Here is a 22,717-nt window from a genome sequence, read left to right as displayed (position 1 = left end):
TTTAGGCCTGACGTCGAACGTTTTAAAAATGTCTTTCTGAAAAACCTCATGTTTCTATATCAGTGGTTCTCAATATTTCATGTCAAGGACCCCAAAAACTATATGTAATAGGCCGCCGACCCCCATCTGAAAATATGTTGTTCCAGGAACCCCCCAGAAGCAAAGATTTGAGTTAAAAACTGAAACTCTGAAAGAATATATATTCAAAGATTTGAGGCACATTTTCACGACTTTTTCAAAAATAGCAGACCTACAAGCTCGAAGCGCGCCACTCGGTGGCGTGCTATGAGCTTGTAGATCTGCTATTTTTCAATAGCTAAATTATAACAATGTTTAAAACACCAAAAGGGGTTCCAAAATGGGTTAAACCTTTCACTTTCAGTCTTTTCATTTTAGTTTTTTTGTGTGACACCCCCATGTCACCCACAAGCCAATTTTAACATAAAGCTGTCTATTACTGATTTAACAATTAGAAATGCTTGGACACTGTTCTTTAAATGTAATTAAAAAGGTCTTGGGTCTGTTGTCTCAAAGGCTCTTGTAGGACCTAGACTGGGAGGCATAGCCCTGAATCCTAATGTTCACACATCACCCTAACCTCTAAGTTATTGATATTCTTTGAGTCTATTATCCAAACTAAATTGGCTGACTTGCAGGAAGTTGTAGTTGTATGACCCTTTTTCCAGCAACGTCCTAATATTTGAGCCATTTAATCCATTTTGACCTGAGATCAGATTCTAAAAATGTCTTCTACATCCTTTTTCCGTTTTCTGAAAAAGCTGTTTGTCAGTGGTTCTTCAAAAATAGCAGACCTACAAACTCGTAGCGCGCCACTCGGTGGCGCGCTATGAGCTTGTAGATCTGCTATTTTTCAATAGCTAAAGCATAACATAATACTAACACCAAAGTCTTTGATTGGCGGAATGAACAGTTCAACAGTTTTACTTCTTACTGGAAACATCAAACTTTGAAGTTCTTCCGGAATTTTGTCCGGTTCCCCACTGGTGTATTAAGAGAATAAATTACTTTATAATATTGATTATGGGGTGGTGCTTTGTAGACCGATAGACCTAGATTAAAGAATCACTACCTGTAGAAATAGTATCATCATTGCACTTGCAAGTTGCAACTTCACAGACCAATAAGTACACTACACCAGATGAGTGTACTGTTTTGTTAACACTCACTTTTGACATAATTAGCTTTGTCGCAGGCTTTCTCCTATGAGAATACATGGATGAGAACTATGTCATACCACCTAGTAACCAAGGAACATTCTCTCTACCAGGAGTGTTTCAAGGAACAATATTCTTTGTGGTCTCGTGCTTCAGAAACTTGACACATACTATGATTACAAGCCCATGTTCCAGTTTAAGTGCTGGTTGTGTTTAATGAATTCAAATTGCCTGAAATCTGGAATGGTGAAAGCCTTCTTTCACGCAGGACTCAATAACATTGACAGGTGGTCTCCCTTTTAACGTACTGTATGATTATACACAACACTGAATTTCGGTGAATAGGTTGTTCTAACACAATAAGGACATCCTCTGTGCAGTCAAGTCAATCAGTTGCTTGTCAAATTACAGTTGCAAGACGACTCCTCCTGTGGGTTCATTATGCAAAACGTCTAGGTATTCAAAGGCCTGACAGGCAGATGAGTGCGAGGTTTATTCTTCAGTTTTCTTGCTGGTCTCCTGTCCTTCAAAAATAGGGTACTTCTCACAGACGTTTCCCCAGGTCAAGGTGCCGTTGGCCAGATCTCGGATAATCTCAGGCAACTCACTGACCTAAAGGAAAGAGGCAAAGTAGTTTGTTTACTTTTAGATTAGTCTCTTCTAAACAAACGAACAAAGACAATCTTTTTCGTAATTGTATTTTTTAAAATGTATAATTGATGCAAAGGAAAAATGAAAATGCATTTTAAAATGTATAATTAATGCAAAGGAACAAATTTAACATGTAGTTTCAGGTTTTCTGATAACCTGAAACTACATTATCAGATGATAACTTTATGCAAGTTGCACAAAAACATTAATACAAATGTGTTCTCTTTATCAACCCAGACTCTTCTCTTACCTGCCATACACACAGCTTTACCGTTTGATAATCGATTCAACAATCAATATAATTTTCACTAAAACCAAAACCATGTTGAGCTTGCCAAGAGCTGTAGCCAACAGACTGTAGTTCAATACATAAATTATGTTGTGTTGTCAACTTTTCCCTGGTATGTTATATTTGCACTAAAGTGAGTCCTGAATGTTTGCGTAATTTGTCAGCAGTTAAATAGGAATTGTTTTATATTTGTTCCTTGAACCTGATGCCAAGGAACAGCATAGAAGGGAAGTTGCCCTTATACTGTACAGTATGAAACCAAGTTGTGATGGCAAGAGGTTTAAATGGGAATTGTTTTATATTTGTTCCTTGGCACCTGATGCCAAGGAAGAGCATAGAAGGGAAGTTTCCCTTCTACAGCTAGTTTCAAAAAGGGCCTTGTAGTTCGATTCTACAAATGTCTTCTAAATCATTACAGTTTTCAGAAAAACTCAGTGGTTCTCAACCTTTTTCATGTCAAGGACCCCAAAAGTTATATGTATTTGGTCGCCAACCCCCATCTGAATATATATATAAATAATATGTTGTTTCGGGGGACTCCCCCAGGAGCAAAGATTTGAGTTAAAAACGTTCATTCTGAAAAAATATATATTCCAATTATGCGCCACATTTTCACGATTTTTCAAAAATAGCAGACCTACAAGCTCGTAGCGCGCCACTCGGTGGCACGCTATGAGCTTGTAGATCTGCTATTTTTCAATAGCTAAATTATAACGTTTAAAACCCCAAAATGGGTTTATGAGCCTTGTATCTGTAAACTCAACCCCTTTTAAATGCCAATGAGAGTAAAGATCCATGTGTACCTCGGCTCTGATCTGTGTCATGGAGTCACGGTCTCTCAGAGTAGCTGTGTGAGGCGTCTTGTTCACTGTGTCAAAGTCAATGGTGATGCCAAAAGCCACCCCGATCTCATCCGTCCTGGCATATCGCCTCCCGATGGATCCTGCAGAGTCGTCCACTTTGTGAGACACACCGTTTCTGGTCAGCGCCTCGGCTATAGGAGTAGGGGGGGGATGAGAGAGCAAACCAGTGAGTGACAACATGGTACGAGTATGTTTTTTTATTTTTCGCTGGTAAAAACAAATGCAGTATCTTTTGATCATTATGCTGGCACTTACATAAATCCTTCACGAAAGGCACAAATTCCTGATTTTGACTCAAAGGAAGGACGGAGCATTTATATGGAGCCACAGTGGCAGGGAAGCTGAAATACTGAAAAAAAACAAATCATTGTCAGTATGGAGGGAATAGTAATAATACTCGGAAAACAGTATTCAAGAACTAGTAGCACTGTTGAACGTTGTTAATATTGCTCACTTACCGTTCTTTGTTCGTCACCTTCTCTGACGTGGAATGTGTGCTCGAAGATACTATACATTATTCTGCCAATGCCAAACGAGGGCTCAATTACATTAGGAACAACCTCCTCCACTGCAAAACAAATCAAATAATTAGTCGTCTCTCATTCACCCTTCGTTATTTCTTAACCCAATACACTGTCACTTAATGCCGTGCTGCAAGCTTTGCTTCTGCCGTTTTTGCTTTTTGTCGCTGGCACAAAACATTTTTAGCAGCCAAATACATACAATGTGGAGGTCCTTGCCACACAAACTACTGATTTAGAAGTAACTGCACAGTATTGGGTATTCATTCAACTCTGAGAATGATCCATTTGTCCACTCTCAAGAGTTAACCAACCCATTTTGACCTAAGATCAGATTCTAAAAGTCTTCTACATCCTGACAGTTTTCTGAAAAAGCTATGTTTGTCAGATTTTTCAAAAATAGCAGACCTACAAGCTCGTATGAGCTTGTAGATCTGCTATTTTTCAATAGCTAAAGCATAACATAATGCTAACACCAAAATGGGTTAAATTATCACTCAGTATTTCATTGCGTAAGAAACCGTGGTCTCACCATGCAGGGTCTTCTGGAAGCGTTTTACACTGACCATGTCCTTTGTGAGTTTGAAAGACTTTCCTTCAGTCTCGATGGTAAACTCTCTGTAAGAAACGCATCATCATCATTGATATCATAATTTAAGAAGTCACACAGATTAATATCAGCCCCGATATAATCAAGATTGTCATCACTCACCCGTTTTCACTGAGTAGCTTCTCCTGCTCCGTAATGAAGCACTCGTCACACACAGCAAGGAACTCCATCGCTATCTTGGCATCCTTTTTGTAGGCCTTGCCCAGAGCCCCTTTGTTGGCCTCAAACTGTACAACATTTACAATCTTGTGTGATGATGTTAAGGGGAACAACAGAGGAATTAAGCATTCATAATAAAAGGTTAAACGATTTATTTATAAGAGTAGTTAAACCAAAAAAAATACGTATTTTCAATCAATTACACACCCCATGAAGTCTTTTGTCACATTCCTAGGCCAATGATTTGATGAACGGCAGAATCCCTCCCTGGTGGGAAACTCTTCTGAGAAGGCTTCAATCATGGGGTGTTATTTATAGAAAATAAGTCATTTTTGGGTGAACTGCTCTAACTGGTGTGTCGGCATAAAGCAGGAGTTTAAAAAGGATATGGGCTCCTTCAGAGGCTTCTCAGCAACCAGAGGGACCTTTGTAGCCCGTGCGTGGCATTGGAGATCAAAACATGAACGATCAGCGCATCCTACAATCTCTATCCATCCCTGCAGGGGGACACAAACAAAGATGAGCAAAGACAATTTACAGACAACTTACATTTAGATGCATCCATTAGTTGACCATACTGACACAAGCGGCCATTTTACTGTAACATCATACAAGGGAAAACCAAGGACTGTCTAAAGAGGACGAGACGCGAAGGCCGTACGGGCGACGCCATGATGCTCCATGGAAGGAAAGAAACATGTGCAGTTGAGACCAAGGACTGTCTAAAGAGGACGGGACGCGAAGACCGTACGGGCGACGCCATGTTGCTCCATGGTGCTCCATGGAAGGAAAGAAACATGCGCAGTTGAGACCAAGGAAGCTGAACGCGGAAGTGTTGGCTGCATATAGCCCATTGCGCATGTTTCTTTCCTTCCATGGAGCAACATGGCGTCGCCCGTACGACGCCATGTTGTCTTCGCGTCTCGTCCTTCTTAGACAGTCCTTGGTTGAGACCAGGAAGTTGTACATGCACAAATTTGGGCATGTACAACTTCCTGGTCTTCGCGTCTCGTCCTCTTTAGACAGTCCTTGGGGAAAACCCCACCCAGGCGGGATATGACGACTATGCAAAATGGCCGCTGTGTGAATATGGTCAAATGGAGAAATATTGCAAAAGCACCAAGGAGGACCTACGTAGGAGGTTTTGGTCTCTGCATCCCAGCAGTCACAGGCATAATGGGCCATCTCATTGTCCATGTGCTGACGGAAGCGTAGCTTATCTTTGGAAACACCAACTTTTGTGAGATAGAGGTAGATCCTACCAATGAAGTATCCCAGGACGGAGTTATTGATTACTCCCTAAAAACAGACACAGGGTGAACATTGACAGATTTTAATTATGGTTCAGTTGTTTCCCCGAAGGCAGCATTATGACCAATATGAATTATTGAAGTATTTATTAACAGTATGCAGAATGGGTACATTTCAAATGAAAGCACAACTCAATACAAAAACTGTTACTGTGGACGACACGCTGGTAAAGCAATTACACTTGTTTACAACAGGGTCCACCGTTTTCAATTCATCAGAACATTTAGCCCATTCTGGACGGGAACCCCTTTTGGTGTTTTAACTAAGCATTGTTATACTTTAGCTATTGAAAAATAGCAGATCTACAAGCTCATAGCGCGCCACCGAGTGGCGCGCTACGAGCTTGTAGGTCTGCTATTTTTGAAAAATCGTAAAAATACGGCACAAATCTTTGAATATATATTCTTTCAGAGCGAATGTTTTTTTTTCTTTCTCGACGTCAGACCTAAATGGGTTAGAGATGTACACACTTGTATACAAAGAAAACAGGAAATCATAAGGAGGTAAAAAGGGGGAAAAGAACATACAGTAAGGGGGTGGGGGGGGCTTTCAAATGGATTTTTCCACTATGGACCGAAGGTAATCTCAGTAATAAGTACAGCGAGTTAAATGTCATTACCTTGTCCACAGCATCACCAAGCTTCATGACGCAGGCTGACTGGCCACTGGTCTGGGCCTTGGAGGAGTACAGTATTATATCCAGGTCTCTTACATTGCAGAACTTAGGGTGGACCTTCTCAGACGGGTCCACAAAGTGCTCGATCTCAGCCATGGTGAACTCTCTGTAGGAGAATCGGGTTTAGGTCTTGTATGAGCATAACCATTAGGGCTGTGAATCTTTGGGTGTCCCACGATTCGATTCCGATTCTTGGGGTCACGATTCGATTCAAAATTCACTATTCTCAATCCAATTTTTTTTTTTTCAGATTCAAAACGATTCTCTATTCAAAAATGATTCTCGATTCAATACATAGGATTTCATCACAATCTACCCCAGCCAACTGAAGTGACTACAGTAACTTAAATGACTGAAGACATGATGTTTACTGTGATTAGGGTAAGCTTACATTTCATATCACAAACACCATGTAGTGAAAACTCCTGTAACTAACCAGAAAAAAAATAAAAAAAAAGACAACTATTTTTGGAAATTATGAATCGATTTTGAATCGTTCATAACGGGAATCGCAATTCGAATCGATTTTTTTTGACACCCCTAATAACCATGTGAAGCAGAGTGTGCAGTGCGTCTCCACAGGAGCCACTCACCTGACACGAATGAGTCCTGAGCGGGGAGAGATTTCATTCCTGAAGGAGTTGCCAATCTGAGCAGCAGCAAACGGAAGTTTTCCCTGGTTAAACTCCAACAGGCGTTTGAAGTTGAGGAAGATTCCCTGAGCGGTTTCGGGCCTCAGATAGCTGAAAATGTGGATTTATTCACTTAATTGCCAGATAACACGAAACACGTACGTACAAGACAAGCCTTCCAAAATCAAGGTTCTCAATGTTTGTTTACAGTGTTTATATTAGTTTTTTTTACCCTTGCATATTGCCTGATGGCCCAATGGATGTCTGAAACATCAGGTTGAACAAGACGGGGGCGGAGACGTCATTTCCTGAGGTGGGCGACTTGACGGCGTATTTCACAAAGGAGTCGGTCAACTCCTGCTGGGTGAAGTTGTCCATCTGGAAATCAAACTCAAGATTGTTACATCATCCCACATACAGAATGTTGCTCATGACCCCCTTCCAGACCACTCGTCTTCAGTTGTACTGGGGTGCATACTTAGTTTAGACTAGTCATTGGTTAAGGTTAGGTTTGTTGTACTGACCTGAGTGACGACTTCCTCCATCTCAGACTTCTTCTCTGCAGCACATTTCTTATCAGACATCAGCTTCTGGAGGTGGGCTGTGGGACACAAAGAAAGAACAGTTTCACTTTCTCTTAATTTTGTGTAGCATGCCTTTTATATCTAGGGCTGGATAAAGATGAAAAATCAATCGTTAGACAACACAACAAGCGAACGTAGGGCCATCGAGCATCTGTAGCCTACACGTTGTTGTGGAGTTTCCCCACACTGTTGGTGGTAGTAAGCCATTAACACTTTAATTGCCCGGAACTATTTAATCCATTACATTCATGCGCCCAGTCGATTTATAAACACGCCTTTTCCGGACGGACCGGCCGGAAGTTCATGATGTTGTGTAGCAGCTAACAATAGCCACAGCACTATAGAGTCGATCGACAACAACGGGAGACAAGAATAAATCTATCGAGACTAGCGACTGGACCGCGGAGCGCTGTCTAACTCATCCTGTCTTTTCAGAAAAAGACGGGATGATTTAGATCGCGATTTATGAACGTTTTAAGATTTTCGTTTTCATCAGCTAAACAGGGGAGGGAGTTTTTTGATTACGCCTCACTCTTGCGCGTCACCGAGGAGAGCCCAGCAGGCGCGCCTGGGCTATACAGCCATGCGATCTGTTCTCGTATCAATAAACTTCGTCTTTAGGACAATACTTCGTCCTGAGCGTCGGGCGTTACTAATAGAAAGGGGCGATGGGAGTGTTAACACTAACAGCCAGGGTTCAATCACTCAACTGTCTGGGCTTACTGAATCAGGCCCGGAGGGAGAGCCGTCTGTTCAGCCTGAGCACAAGAATAGGCAGCAAGCCAACAACAAATGTGATGTGGTTTCGTTTAGTCTTTTTTTCTCTTTTGGTGTAATGAATAATAATCCAAGCATTTTTAGAGAAAATATATAAAACTCATTGGTAAACATTAACCCATTTTGACCTGAGATCAGATTTAAAAAATGTCTGTTTGAAAATGACAGTTTTCTGAAAAAGCTATGTTTCTATGTCAGTCGTTCTTCGATTAAAAAAAAAAAATGGGTTAACACAAATTATGTGATCGGCTTTCGAGATGTAATTCATTGCATTCACCACAAAGTTCTGGCCTCAGTGAAGATAATCTTGTTGCGAAGAGCCTTCATTTGATTTTTGTGATGAATATTATTAATTCATATTAACAGGTTCATGCTGTGAGGATAAAGTCTTTGTAGGAGAAAAAAAATTACTTCTGCAGCATGAATGCCACAAAGATGGAAAACACTAGTCAGATCAAATCAAAATTCAAATAGCAAGTAACTTAAAGGAGAATTCCATACTAAAAGGCTTTCTTACCTTTCTTTGTAGTCGTTACGTCCCCACCAAAGAGGTCCAGGTGTTATTTCGTGCAAAAGCTCCTTATTTACATATTACCATAAGCCCTAAATGAATTGCATTGAATGGGGCTATGGGGCGTTGTGCTAATTCGCTTATTTCCATCGCTCCAAATTATATATTTTTTGTATATACCCTCTCTTCATAATGTAAATAATATCCCAAGCGGCACACTTTACTACTTATTTTGATGGAAATAAGCGAATTAGCACAACACCCCATTCAATTCCCATTCAATGCAATTCATTGAGGGCTTATGGTAGGGGAAATAGCCAATAAGGAGTTTTTGCACAAAAAAACACCTGGGCCTCTTTGGTGGGGACGTAACGACTACAACGAAAGGTAAGAAAGCCTTCTAGCATGGAATTCTCCTTTAAAAGACAGACTGAAATTCCCTCCCGAGTGCTCTGTCCTTCCACGAGCGTTGGCATTGCTCCAACCCCCGTCATGCCAGATATGTTGTATTCTTATGGGAATCCAGTGTGATCCTTGCTGATCCTGCAGTTTCCCTTCTCCCTCAGGCACACCACTGATATTCCAGCGTAGCCAACTAGCAGAGGCCTCACACAACAACACTGTACAGTATCCACTCTTCATGAAGTACTGAACATTAGCAGAGGCCTCACACGACAACACTGTACAGTATCCACTCTTCATGAAGTACTGAACATTAGCAGAGGCCTCACACGACAACACTGTACAGTATCCACTATCCAGTATCCAACTAGCAGAGGCCTCACACGACAACACCGTACAGTATCCACTCTTCATGAAATACTGAACATTAGCCCATTTTGACCTGAGATCAGATTCTAAAATTGTCTTCTACATCCTGACAGTTTTTCGATTTCGATTTTTCAAAAATAGCAGACCTACAAGCTCGTAGCGCGCCACTCGGTGGCGCGCTATGAGCTTGTAGATCTGCTATTTTTCAATAGCTAAAGCATAACATAATGCTAACACCAAAAGGGGTTCCCGCCCAGAATAGGTTAACTCAACTGAATTTCTGAAGATCCTACCCTTCAGGAAAGGGTTGCAAGTGAGTGAAAGAAGGATTTACTTTCTAAAGCCGAGATGTGGCCAGTGAAACCCAAGTCTGAGTGAACTCAATGGAATACAGGCAGACCTGGCTTACCTTTGAGGAGATGGTCAGCCCTGAAGCATTCACCGTTCTTGACATCTTTCACCATGTAGTCAGCAAACTTCTCCACATGTCCTGAGGTCCTTGGGAAATACATACATTATTATGTAGGCCTGAAAAGGGATCTATGAATGATGACGTTCATCATACATCATTATGATAATCGACACCACTCACTTCACACGTGTCCAAGTATTGATTATTTGTCAGACAATGTAGTGTAAAAAGTAGTTAAAATAGCTTCTACAAGCTCTGTCTAGTTTACACCTAATTTGAAATGAATAGTCCTCACTTTTTTCATAGCAACAAATGACATTTCCATAGTGAACAATAACAAAATGTTATACATTTGGCTATTAACAAATGTATCAAATTTGCCTTGGTCTACAAACAATTTTTGCCCAAATAATGTTGTGCCGTTTACTATACTACTGGATACAATTTTTGCCCAAATAATGTTGTGCTGTTTACTATACTACTGGATACAATTTTTGCCCAAATAATGTTGTGCTGTTTTATACTACTAAAGGTGCAGCGTTCAGACTTGGATGGTTAGAGCGGCGCGATTACATACAAAGTCTATGCAAAGACGAGAATTGCGCGAATGGGCGCAGCAGTACCTGCCGCGGTACAAACGGGACGAACCGAGGCAAATATATATATTCAGGTCTGAACGCAGCTTTAGAGATGCTCCGATAATCGGCCACCGATCGGCCGTATCGGCCTGGATACATTGATTTCACAAGCAAGAATGAAATTCAGGTTCCAGTTTGAAACCAGAGAACCATTGCTTTAAAAAAGGACCCAGTGTGGTGCACTTACTTGAGGACATTCTCTGGGGTCAGCATGGTGCAGTCGATCTCTGACTGATGGGACTTACTTGAGGACATTCTCTGGGGTCAGCATGGTGCAGTTGGGACTTACTTGAGGACATTCTCTGGGGTCAGCATGGTGCAGTTGGGACTTACTTGAGGACATTCTCTGGGGTCAGCATGGTGCAGTTGGGACTTACTTGAGGACATTCTCTGGGGTCAGCATGCAGCAGACTTACTTGAGGACATTCTCTGGGGTCAGCATGGTGCAGTCGATCTCTGACTGATGGGACTTACTTGAGGACATTCTCTGGGGTGAGCATGGTGCAGTCGATCTCTGACTGATGGGACTTACTTGAGGACATTCTCTGGGGTCAGCATGGTGCAGACTTACTTGACATTCTCTGGGGTCAGCATGGTGCAGACTTACTTGAGGACATTCTCTGGGGTCAGCATGGTGCAGACTTACTTGAGGACATTCTCTGGGGTCAGCATGGTGCAGACTTACTTGAGGACATTCTCTGGGGTCAGCATGGTGCAGACTTACTTGAGGACATTCTCTGGGGTCAGCATGGTGCAGACTTACTTGAGGACATTCTCTGGGGTCAGCATGGTGCAGACTTACTTGAGGACATTCTCTGGGGTCAGCATGGTGCAGACTTACTTGAGGACATTCTCTGGGGTCAGCATGGTGCAGTCGATCTCCAGAATCTGCTCCTCCTGGATGAAGTGCTGCCTCCAGGTTTGCAGGATGTTGTTCTTCAGGGCACAGCCCACAGGGCCAAAGTCATAGAGACCGCTCACACCTGAGGAACATTACTGTAGGGTAACACAGGGCCAAAGTCATAGAGACCGCTCACACCTGAGGAACATTACTGTAGGGTAACACAGGGCCAAAGTCATAGAGACCGCTCACACCTGAGGAATATTACTGTAGGGTAACAGAGGGCTTAAAGTTGTCTCTGTGTGTGTGTGTCATTAATCTTGTTATAGATTTAGGGGCCGTGTCCACATGAAGCGTTTGAGTGACGGAGCACTTTGGATTGATGTCATGTCCAGAGCACTACACACGGGGTTGGAATCCGGAGGAACCCGGATCCAACATTGAGGAAACGGAATCGGTTCCATCACACTTTCAGAGCTGGTATGTGGACTTCAATGTCTGCTATACAATTATAATTCTGGTGGCTCTCACACTTTATAATTTCTAGGCCACCACTTGAGTGTACAAATGGAACCTAGTGGACCCCATTTGTACACTCTCAGAGATGCAGACATGTAAGGATCCATTTGGACCGTTGAGAGGGAATTATTAGAATCCTAAAGGATCCCAACCGAGACCCCTCTGCTCAATGATTGTTGGCGTGTCTTCCTAACCATCCTCTGCGCAGGAACCTCTCCAGAGAACAGAAGGAAGCATAGCGCCCAAAGAACGCTGGACGCCGAGAGCACTGAAATGCAATGCTCCACGCTAGGAAGATGAGCGTTCCAGCGTGTCTTTACCATAGAAATGCATGGCAGAAAATCACTAGTAGCTCAAAAATGCTTTGTGGCCACGGCTCTATAGTTTTCTTACCGCCATAGATGGCAAAGGCCTGGTCGTAGAAGAATCGCCTCTTCAAAGTATCCTCCATCTTGATTCTGTCAACAATGTCATCTTTGGGCTGCAAGGCCAGTTCCTAAGAAGATATTAACAGTTGTGGCACAGTCTGTCAACTAGCCAAATTGCATCCATCATTGCATACCGCTTATGGCTAAATGTGTTAGGCATTCTTTACTATTTTTGAAAACATTTTAAAAAATAGTTCAAATAGCCGAGCTACAAGCTCACAATGTGTCGATGTAAATAGGCTATAAATGTTTTTCAAAATAGTAAAACGTTGGCCCTATAGTGTAGAAGAGAGCAAAAAGGGACCCTGGTCAATATATACAGTATGTATATAGGGTTTAAGTTGTTAAGCGATTTACTCAGCAAGAAATATTGACTGACCTTGGCCTCAAATGTTCTCTTCCTTGCTTTTAATTCAGCAACAGCTTTAGTGACGTCTACATCAGGGGCGCCTTCCTCTTTCAATTTGCGCACCAAATCCCCCTAAAAACAAAAGAAAAAACAACATAGGTGGAAACTAGACATCATGGAGGAAAAACCATAGAAACATTTTAGCGCAAGCAACTTCAAGTTGCAATACCCATTACCAAACCATGATTGACAGCCCATTCATTGAAACCAAAAAGTGCCATCTCATTGTATTGCAGATGATTATTGTATTGCAGATGATTTTTAAGTGTTTGAGTTTGGAAGCGCTCATTGGAAATCACTCAATGGTCCTGCGTAGTGCGTACCTGTACCACCTGTTTTTAAAATGTTTTCGAAATAGCACAATGCAGGAGGCAACAGGACCTTGCAACTCAAACACAACATAATCACCTGCAGACAGAATTTATTGTATTGTTTAGGAAGTAAGTAGGGCATAACATGTCTATTTTCTTTTTAAACAAAAACTTGACAGATACAAAGAGGATAACCCAAGCTTTTCTTACAGCTGCAATAGTGTATAAATAAATGTTTAATACAATCAGAACCAATGGGACTTGAATGGGCTATCAAGGGTTCAGGGTTAGTAACTTGGTAATATTGCAACTTAAATATCAGCATTAGCATTAAAGCTATGCGTGCAAAAAGACACATTTCATATGACATTCTACTGTCTACATTCGGTTTAATGTAGCTCTGGTCCATAGCTCTAATGCGTTGGACCAGAGCTAGGTTTAATGTATCCAGCCTGCTGCTATCACACAGCATGTTTATGTTTATTTAGACTAGCTCTCTAGTCTTGATGCAAGACTGTGACAGTCTTCTGATCCAAAGGCTATGAGCTCTCTCTCTAAACCAGTGTAGGCTACACAGTCAGAGATCCAATCCTCAGATAAAGCCGCAGCTTTAACACTGTTATTTTACATATTTTACTGTGTGTAGCAGCCAGGCAGCACCAACACACACACTTCTTCTGAGCCCCACCCAGTCCACAGATGTGTGTCGCACAGAGACAGACAGCGTGCTGAAACGTGGCGATACTAGAGAAACTACCAAATGTCAGCTAACGTTGCCGGCTAACACCCACGCAGCCGGCTAACTAAACTGCAGGCTTCATTCAAACTGACTAGTATTCATCACTAGCATGCATTGTAAGTATTGAACCACCACCACGTACAGTGCTAAAAAGGGTTGTGTGACTGTGGACACAACAACAAACCATTCACATTTCATACAAGAGGACATGACGGTACCGGCCCCGGGGATTTACCTGTTCTTTGACTGCCACCCGGAGCGGGGCCAGAACCTCTTCTATGTTACCATCCATGGTGTTGTTTTGTTGTCCTTCGGAGGAGACTACTAGCTTCTGCTGCTGCGACCAAAAGTCCTTGTTGTTGTGCTTCTTCGTCTTCCTCTTCCGCGAGCAGACCGACAGTGAGAAGGGTCTCTGGTGGCGGGGCGAGGCTCTCTGCGGCGGGCAGAACAAGTTGGATGAGAGGGTGGTGGTGGTGCTCCGGGTCCTCAGCAGTGCTGATGTTGCGCTACGGAGCAGAAGCATATGGTTGGTCACCACAGCGCGGTGCCAAAAGAATGATGAAATCTCTGCAGTCTAGGTACATGGCGCTGCCGCTCCGCGCGAGCACTTTCGCCACGCATTTTTGGTAAATGTATGCGCTTGGTGATTTCGGAGGCGCAGATTCGAAGAATGTGATGATCGATATTTTTTACTTTTAAACTTTTTGTATATTTATTATTTATTTAAATTGACCACTTACACCCCTCAGAGTTTGTCTGTGCTCTTTTTTCAAATGGTTAAAACATGTAGACGCCTACTGTAAAGTAAAAAATCACACCCGTGTGAACTGAGTGGTGCAACTACACATTTATTGTTTTAGTTACTGTACATTAGAACCAGGAAAGCATCTGTGTCATAAGTACTCTCCGCATGAATTCAGTCTCAACAGTGTCACTTGAAGGTAGGTCACTCAGTTCTGTTGAAGAATAACGATATTGATTATAAGCTTTTTTGAGATCACTCTGACGTGATGTCGGTGATGTCAGTGACGTCACATACTAACCATAGCAACCATGCTCACCCGTACAGGCACGAACACACACGGGTACTAACAAAGCCAGTTGTTGGAGTGGTTTGCACCACTCAAAAAAGTTATGGTAATTTATATTGTAGGAATTAACAAACTTATTTCTTTGATTAAAATCAGTAGGCTGCCTGTTTTAACTAGAAATTATTTGGTGCAAATAAAATCTAGGTGTCTCTAGTCTACGCTCAAGCGAGTCGTGGGTTCGATTCCCATGTAGTGGTTATGATGATGAAATTAAATTATATAGATAAAGGGGACAAGGTGTTAAAATGATATCATTTTACAATATTGTGATGCACATTTGCTGGGGACCCCCTGGAACCCCCTCAATGACCCCTGGGGGTCCCCGGACGGTCCGGACCCCAATTTGAGAACCACCTAGTGTGTGAGTCAAATCTTAATTTGGGTGCCAGTGCCACCAGCTGTGGCAGCTACACCTTTTAACTTTATTTATTTGTATTATTATTTTATATTTGTGTCTGTAATCAGTGCTTGCGCCTGTAGGCCTATGTGTTTTGTTGTGTTTGCTTCTTTCAAATACGCGACCGCACAAGTCAAGATCTTCGCTGCCATCTGGGCGCGTTCGGAAATAGCGCACTGAGCGCACTGTGCAATGCAAAGTAATAGGCGAGTGCGCTCCCGGTGCGCATTTCCGAACGCACCCAGAGTCCCAGGCCAGATCAGTTGCACGGTTGGTCAACTAACCACTATTCCCCACAAGGTGGCAACATTGGCACACTGATATAAATATGCTGAGGCAATAGCCTACCCTAAACTTGTAATGAAAATGTCTTCCTCACCACTAACGAATGAAGGTCACACACGCGCACACGTCACACGCACGCACACACACACACACACACACACACACACACACACACACACACACACACACACACACACACACACACACACACACACACACAGTTACGTTTTGTATTTCTAATATGCCAGTCCAATGGAAAGAAATATCATTCACTATCAAAGGTTTTGTTTATGTTTACACTGTACGGTACTGACTGAAGGCATATTTTCACAGGCAGATATAACTACTGAAATCTACTGAAATCAGCTTCAGCTACATTTTACATTTATTTCTTTTAGAAATACCATAATGATGAAAATGAAAATTTAGTGTTAAAGATCATTTACCACCTGAGTGAGTCAGACCCGATCCAAATAGTGGTCAATTTAATTCAACATCGTATATTAAATAGATCAAGTTATACTTTTATTATTCTATTGATCCTTAACTTTTTCCCCCTGTAATTACAAATTCCTTTTCTTATGATGAATTCCTGTTCTGTTCTTTGACTATATAGAAGTGTCTATTTGTACGTCTCTAAATGTCTTGTAAACAAGTGTAATGCTTAATTGGGTCGTCCACTCACAGTTAACAGTCTTTGTATTGAGTTTGTGCTTGAAATGTACTGTAATTCTGCAAACTGTTAATAAATATTTCAATCAATCAAAACAAACAGAGATTCCCAGTGTGGGAAAAGGCTACAATTCCAGAGTATCCAGATTCCAGAAGACACACACAATACAGCATAGTATACTTTGTATATCCTGTAGCCTCAGTCACGAGCCAGCCTCTGTTCATTCTGTTGTTATATCCTGTAATCTGCAAGGAGGATGATGATGATGATGATGCACATAAAACAAGCCCCCACCCGAACGGATAGCGGCGCGGTCTAGATACCGGAAGGTTCTCTGTTCGAATCAGCCGTCCGACACGTTAAAATTACCACCGCTGAAATGCCCTTGAACAAGGCATCAACCACTACGATGAAATGTGTTCTATGAGCAGGGCCTGGCTGGAAACAAGTTCTTGAGCTTAGCCCAGATACCCTGGGTAAATATAGATTTCATTTCATTTCATTTCATTTCAGGTATTCCCATTTAGGCCTGACTTTGAAATAAATAAAAAGTCTTCTGAAAGAAGACTTGTGCCACATTTTCACGATTTTTCAAAAATAGCAGACCTACAAGCTTGTAGCGCGCCACTTGGTGGCGCGCTATGAGCTGGTAGATCTGCTATTTTTCAATAGCTAAAGTATAACATAATGCTTAGTTAAAACACCAAAACGGGTTCCCGTCCAGAATGGGTTAAATCACGCCTAAAGTCTAATTTTTATACTTTGGCATTTCCAAGCACAGCATGAGTTGTTTTTTATGCTGAAAGTGACACTGTGTATGTTTTTAACATAGTTTTTTAATGAGGTGTGTGTTTTTTATTATTTATTGTATTGTAAAGAACTTGGTACAACTTTGTTGTTATTTAAAAAATGCGCTATAAATAAAGGTGGTAGCCTATGGTATATGGCCAACTCTGGAACGATACAAAGTCAAGAACGATGCGAGTTGAGAATGCATTCCCGACCCAGGTATGATTAATGGAGCATTCAGTGATTTGGGTGATTTGGAAAACCACCCAGTCCGCCCTGGTAACAAAATGTGCACATGCACGCTCTACAGTGGGGGGAAGTGCAACAGGCCAACAGCATGTGCACCAAGGCCCGCCCCCACTCGATCATGATTGGAGGAAGGCCCCTCTCATCCTGATTGGATGAAGGTTTTGCCACCCGCCACCAAAACTGAAACTAGGGTTTTTTGACCCCAGGGGCTCACTGGGGACAGGGAGGATTTCCTTATATGGTCAGCACACTCTATAGTAGGGAGGATTATCCAGAAAAAAAGAAAAAATAAGTGATATCTGAATGAAGTCAAATCACTGAATATACCTTTTAACTGAATGATATCAGTCTGTAACTGTCACCCAGGTATGATTAACTGAATGATATCAGTCTGTAACTGTCACCCATGACAGTGTTTAGAAAGCAGAATAACTCCATTAGTTTGCCAAAAGCCCCCGAGAGGATTATGAGATTACAATTCCTCTCTCAACTACACCCACATTCATAAATCATCCACCAGTGACATAACCCAAACTCCAAACTATTTCTGAGACGCTAAGAATGTCATCCACTTAATATCAAAACCATGTTTGATTCAATTATTCATCAGTACAGATATGACTCATCGTGCAAAGATGATTTGCTCAAGTGTTGCCCAACTTGCCCACACAAAATACCCAGCTAATCACATCTTGGCTCTTTGTGCTACTACAGTTCTTCTCACTCATCATCAGGTACAGTATAGTGTACAGTATGTATCCTGCTCCTCCACTCCACACTCTTATGAATTAACAACAGGGTGAGTTCCAGAGCACTTCCCGGTGCCCTGCAGTCATCTTTCTAAGAATGATTATTTGTGTGCCAAGGCCAGAGAGCTAAAAAAAACAACAAAAAAATCACACCCGTGTGAACTGAGTGGTGCAACTCCCCTCTCCCCCTGCCTCTCTCTCTCTCTCTCTCTCTCTGTAATTAGCAGGCAACAGTGCAACACTATCTCGCTCTCTGTTTCTGGCACAACAGCGCCACTTTTGCCCCTACTGCTGCTACTCATAGTCACATAGGTGAGGACATACTCTAAGGGACGGACAGACATTGCTGTTCCTTGGAGTGGTTGCACCACTCAAAAACTACTGTTAATTATTTCCACTGAATGTTATTTTTGCGACTACGCTGGGTTTTACAGAGACACTTCCTCACAGCAATCTTTCACCCTGTTGTTTTCAGACAGAAGAGAGAGAGTCATAACAAGAGTGAGAACCGTTTTACCGGTAATTAATGTGTGCATGACAAACACAAACAGAGATGGTCTTAATGGCTTCTCTAACAAAAAGACTCAACTGGCCTAAGTCCAAAGAAATGATGCCACAGGGTCATTTTAAACCACATCTATCTAAAGGGTAATGATTGATACTGACTCCAATTAGGCAAGGTTCTTTGAACAAGTCTATTCAGAGTCCAACCTAGTGGATGTGACTTAATGTGGCAGGCTGAAAATTCCAATGAAGTGTTTCACTTCATAAGCAGGCCTAAGCATTTTCCATTGTTTGATCTTTTCGAATCAGGGAGAATTGGTCATATTTAGCACACACAAACATCCTAGTTTTGGTGCAGATTTTCATGCACTTGTCACTTTCACTAGTATCATTGTACAGTAATATTTGGAAAGAAGAACATCAAAACCTTTAGTGATATTAACATAAGAGTGTTTCTCTTGTGCTTTTTCCCTATGCAACACCTTGGTTTTATGACTGGGAGAGACCCAGAGAGGATTCCCATTTTGGATCCCCATTTTGCATTGTAAAATGGGGATAGAATCCCGTCCTCTAGCTGGCTGATACCGACAATAAGCCTCTCCAACCTATACTACTCCAACTAGGTCTCTATAAATTATCGCATTTTAATTTGAGGAATGATTGAGCTTATCTCTGTTTTGCCTCTGTAATACAATCTGGTTGTGGTCACTGATCACACAGTGCTACTGTGTGCTGTGGTCAGATTGATTTCAGCGGGTCAGTCAGTCTCGTGACATAGTAACCTGAGACTGATCGCCAAGCAGTGAGAGAGTTTGTAATGTGCAGTGGTTCAGAAACACTAGAGGTGTATTGTGGTGTCAACTGTACACATTGCCCTTATTAATACAAGCATCAAGACAGATGTGACCCACATTGAAAGAACACACTGTTGATCAGGGCTGGACTGGAACAAAAATTCGGCCCGGTCATTTTCGGGTGAATTTGGCCCAGACCTGCCCACCACAACCAGCGCGCAGATAGCAGAAACTCTACCGCCCACTCCGTCGAGGCACACACAAACAAACAAGCCCTAATACCACCACTTTTACAGAACAACATAAATGATACAAACCAACAGACAACTACACAACCCTTTGAAGAGGGTTTATTTGTCACTCACTGATACAGGTACAGTGAAATTATCATGATGGCACTGGCAGAATGGCAGCACGCCCGGACCTTTCCTGGTGGCCTGCCGCCTATTGGCCTGCCTGCCTGTCCAAAAACCTACGGTCGCGGCCCACCGGGAATATGCCCGGTACGTCCTGTGGCCAGTCCAGCCCTGCTGTTGATTAAAACCTGTAATTTGAAGATGACCACATACTGTATGTCATATTATGACACACGTACTGGCCATCATCAATAGATGGTTCCCTTGATGTGTACACTCTGGAGCTGTTGCAACTTTCGGGGGCTCTTTTTATATTGTGCAAATCTGGAATGTAAACATAGAGTTGTTCCCGATAACGATACCAGATTATCACATGAGGAGATTTTATTTACAGTAATTTTGAATTGATGTTGCACTAGTGTTTTGCAGTATATTCTTACTGTACAATTTACATTATTAATTTATGTTACTAACTTGGAGCTGTACTTTAACTATTAATATTGTATTTTCTTTTATTCCTAGATCAGTGGAATAACTCAGGTTGTACAAATGGAACCGCCCGTAAGGGTCCATTTACTTCCATTTGGAACACCCTCAGAGTTACAGACTTGTAAGGGTCCATTTACTTCCATTTGGAACACCCTCAGAGTTACAGACTTGTAAGGGTCCATTTACTTCCATTTGGAACACCCTCAGAGTTACAGACTTGTAAGGGTCCATTTACTTCCATTTGTACACCCTCAGAGTTACAGACTTGTAAGGGTCCATTTACTTCCATTTGTACACCCTCAGAGTTACAGACTTGTAAGGGTCCATTTACTTCCATTTGTACACCCTCAGAGTTACAGACTTGTAAGGGTCCATTTACTTCCATTTGGAACACCCTCAGAGTTACAGACTTGTAAGGGTCCATTTACTTCCATTTGGAACACCCTCAGAGTTACAGACTTGTAAGGGTCCATTTACTTCCATTTGTACACCCTCAGAGTTACAGACTTGTAAGGGTCCATTTACTTCCATTTGTACACCCTCAGAGTTACAGACTTGTAAGGGTCCATTTACTTCCATTTGTACACCCTCAGAGTTACAGACTTGTAAGGGTCCATTTACTTCCATTTGTACACCCTCAGAGTTACAGACTTGTAAGGGTCCATTTACTTCCATTTGTACACCCTCAGAGTTACAGACTTGTAAGGGTCCATTTGGAACACCCTCAACGAACCTTGAGGGTCCCTGGACCCCACTTTGAGAACATCCTAGTTTTTTTTTTAATTACACAATGGTATAGGAATGGTATAGTACTCTGTATCGACCGATATGCAAGTTATGGTTATTATCGGAAGAAGAAAGAAAGAAAATGCTATCGGTACATCTCTACAAACATAGCAGAGTAGAGTACGCACATGAATTTATATTATGTCCCTTGGAAGAGGAATAATCCCCTTTGTCCGACAAGTTGATGTTTGGTTTCATGCAGTACACCTGGGTTTGGAATGTAGATGGTTAGGCTACGCTTAGGCAACACATCCATTACACTAGAGTAAAATGTCATCCTCTTAAGAACCCATAAAAAAAGAATCCCCTGATGTGGCAGCAATAAGAATAGGGTCTTATTGCTGTGGTTAGAGTCGCCCGGAGACTGGGAGGTCAGGAGGTTCAATCTCCGGCCAAGTTGAAGTCATAACAAAAACTATAAAAATGGTACCCAATGCTTCCCTGCTTGGCACTCAGCATATCAATAAAACTAGCGTCATGTCCAGGGGGTGTACTTGTGCATCAAGCTGCCTCATGCTACAGAAATAGGCTCCTGATCTCATAATATGGGCCTTGGCTTAGGATTTTGGGAACCCTATGGCAGCAGTTGGCACCATGTACTTGTACTGTATAGATATTGTAGATGGTAAATTGTGAATGTGTGTCTGTATCCACCTTCAGCACGTACACACACACACACACATGCACGTACTTGCGCACGCACACACACACACACACACACACACACACACACACACACACACGCACGCACATACACACGCGCGCACACACAAACACGTTAACCTGTTGACATATATGATATGTCAACAGGATCAGGATAATGCAAAAAAGCTAACCCTAACCCATGAAATAAAATATATATTAACAATAAAGACATCAATCGATCGATAATTACCTGTAGCCTATAATTGTAACATTATTTGTGCATTTCAGAATCAGAATCAGCTTTCACATCACAGATTTACAAGGAATGAGTTAAATTCGTTTTTTGTTGGTTGTTATTGCATCCCTGATTTAGCCTGAAAGATGCTACCAAAGTCCAGGATTCCAGGGTTAGGCTAATGTTATGTCATCAAGGTTCTCAACATGTTGGGGTTCTCAACCTGTGGGTCGGGACACCCAGGGATCAGTTCCCCACATGATTTGAGAGAGGGGATGGGGGGGGGGTCAAACATTGGCTAAATTGTCAAATAATATAAGAAAGAGCAAGGCAGAAATTGTGAAAATAGACAATCTACAAGCTTGGAAATTGTGAATTTTCACTATATTTATATGTGGAGACGAGTCAAACAAAAAAATTCATGCTTCAATTCCTATATTCACAAGTGATTATCAAGGATTATCAGGTGTCGATCCCCCAGTTCAGATTATGATGACCCCCCTCAAAATGGTCAAAATAATATTTTGAGGGGGGACCCCCTCAGTGAACTAATATTTTGAGGGGGGTGAGGGGCCCTCACCCCCTCAAAATATTAGTTGCATTGTATGCATGCATTAGGTCGCCATCAGGACCAAGGGGGAAATGTACTAGGGACCCGCTCAAAATAATATTTTGAGGGGGGTAATTTTATTTGGGAGAAAAAGTTGAGAAACACTGATCAGAAGAATATGGAATAATACACAGTCAGGACTCGAGGAGTCGAGGGTGGTCTGGTCTGACTGTTGGTCGCCATCTCTTAAAGTAAACAAAAGTCCCCCATACCCTACCCTACCCTACCCGACCGTATG

General features: G+C 42.0%; 1 protein-coding gene across 1 annotated transcript; it reads right to left on the bottom strand.

Moving 5' to 3' along the window:
* Positions 1-1,351: 1,351 nt before the first annotated feature.
* Positions 1,352-14,430, bottom strand: LOC306913037 (glycine--tRNA ligase-like). The gene is made up of 17 exons (XM_079489546.1): positions 14,063-14,430; positions 12,748-12,849; positions 12,334-12,436; positions 11,422-11,563; positions 9,940-10,028; positions 7,412-7,488; positions 7,120-7,265; positions 6,849-6,998; positions 6,199-6,361; positions 5,403-5,567; positions 4,659-4,765; positions 4,212-4,358; positions 4,032-4,117; positions 3,437-3,546; positions 3,234-3,327; positions 2,919-3,109; positions 1,352-1,787 (listed from the first exon to the last, which is right to left on the bottom strand). Exons 1-17 carry the CDS (start codon positions 14,348-14,350, stop codon positions 1,668-1,670), a joined length of 2,280 nt encoding a protein of 759 aa, XP_079345672.1. The 5' UTR covers positions 14,351-14,430; the 3' UTR covers positions 1,352-1,667.
* Between the last annotated feature and the right edge of the window lie 8,287 nt (positions 14,431-22,717).

The sequence above is a fragment of the Electrona antarctica genome, assembly GCF_951216825.1.
Source record: "Electrona antarctica genome assembly, chromosome: 20".
NCBI classification, from domain to species: domain Eukaryota; kingdom Metazoa; phylum Chordata; class Actinopteri; order Myctophiformes; family Myctophidae; genus Electrona; species Electrona antarctica.
Note: the sequence above shows the minus strand (reverse complement) of the source record. Positions and strands in the feature narration are given on the sequence as shown.

Excerpts from the sequence above, each read along its gene's own strand:
- LOC306913037 (XM_079489546.1), bottom strand. The coding sequence starts at position 14,350 with ATGCTTCTGCTCCGTAGCGCAACATCAGCACTGCTGAGGACCCGGAGC. Across the intron at positions 12,437-12,747 it reads AGAGAACATTTGAGGCCAAG|GAACTGGCCTTGCAGCCCAA; the intron begins GTCAGTCAATAT and ends ATATCTTCTTAG. Across the intron at positions 6,362-6,848 it reads TCAGGACTCATTCGTGTCAG|AGAGTTCACCATGGCTGAGA; the intron begins GTGAGTGGCTCC and ends ATTCTCCTACAG.